At 40.9% G+C, this 1,302-nt stretch overlaps 1 protein-coding gene across 1 annotated transcript in view; it reads left to right on the top strand.

Annotated features, from left to right (window-relative positions):
* Positions 1 to 948, top strand: part of LOC106103484 (coronin-2B-like) — a 16,836-nt gene extending 15,888 nt beyond the window's left edge. The window contains exons 10-11 of the mRNA XM_013283265.1: positions 2 to 74; positions 691 to 948. Of these exons, the coding sequence (XP_013138719.1) occupies positions 2 to 74; positions 691 to 933 (316 nt within the window). The 3' untranslated portion in view covers positions 934 to 948. The remainder of the gene's footprint in view (position 1; positions 75 to 690) is intronic.
* Positions 949 to 1,302: the final 354 nt, after the last annotated feature.

Genomic DNA, 1,302 nt, shown 5'->3' with positions numbered 1-1,302 from the left:
CCTTCCTGTCGCGCGAGACCACGCCCGACTACCGCCCGCTCGCCACCTGGCAGCCGCGCGACACGCACCACGAGGTAACACGCTGCAACATGCTACAACACACGACAACAAAATACTACACGTGACATCACTTGGCAACACGCGGCAACACCCGGCGTCACTCAAATACACGCCACAACACGCGGCATCACACAGCAACACACCACAACACGCGGCATCACACAGCAACACACCACAACACGCGGCATCACGCGACAACACGCGCTGATACACCGCACACACACTCACGTTATAACGTTTCATACCAGCTGCGGCCTGCGAACCTTTCGAATAATCATAATTTATTTAAAATAATTATTTTTGATATGCATGTTTTAATCAAATCTTATCAGTAACGCCATCTGTAGTGTTTTTTTGTATTTACTATTATAACAATTTTAGAAGATCTTTAGATGGCGGTTCTCTGAATAACCCGGTTTTAACTTACTGCGTCGTCCATTAACAAATTAATACTAATATATAATAATACAATAATATATAATAATACTACCAGATTTCCCGATTGTACGTAATATTGATTTACATAGTCACGTTCCAACAAATCAACTTGAATATTGTAATTTTAAATAAACTATAAATGTAGATATCTGTTAACCGATAGTTATATATTGAACATTAATGTGTTTTCAGGTGGGTATAAACGAGAAGTCGCAGAAGACGAGCGCCAACCAGACGACGAAGTTCCACCAGCTGCAGAAGATGTTCGGCAAGCAGGCGGGCGACGCCGAGCCCGTGCCGCTCTACAAGCAGATCAACCAGGGAGACGTCTTCGCCACCGAGCACGAGGTACTCCACACCACACTAACGTTCCATACTTCTTATTATTGTAAACTACATTTTTACCGCAACCCCATATGCGCGCAAAAAAAATAAGTTTCAATATTTATTAATAGAATGAATGAAAATTTTATATACGTAGTTTTGTTTATCATTGTCTTAAAGTAGCGGGCATCAGCTAGTTTACAAAAATATGTTCTACATCTGTCAAATTTCATCGAAGTCCGTTGAGCCGTTCCGGAGATTGCTAGCAAACATCCATCCATCTAAACTTTTGCATGTAATTATACATAATATTAATTAGTAAGTTGTGTAAGTACAGATAGATGAATGTTAAATGGCATCTCCAGAACTGTCCACCGGATCTTGATGCAATTTGTCACAGATGTAGATTGTCTGGAAGAAGACAGGCTACTTTTGTTTTTAAATTCCACGCAGACAGTTCCGGATGACAATTAGTATTTT

Source organism: Papilio polytes, unplaced genomic scaffold (assembly GCF_000836215.1).
Source record: "Papilio polytes unplaced genomic scaffold, Ppol_1.0 DF823731.1, whole genome shotgun sequence".
NCBI lineage: Eukaryota > Metazoa > Arthropoda > Insecta > Lepidoptera > Papilionidae > Papilio > Papilio polytes.
Note: the sequence above shows the minus strand (reverse complement) of the source record. Positions and strands in the feature narration are given on the sequence as shown.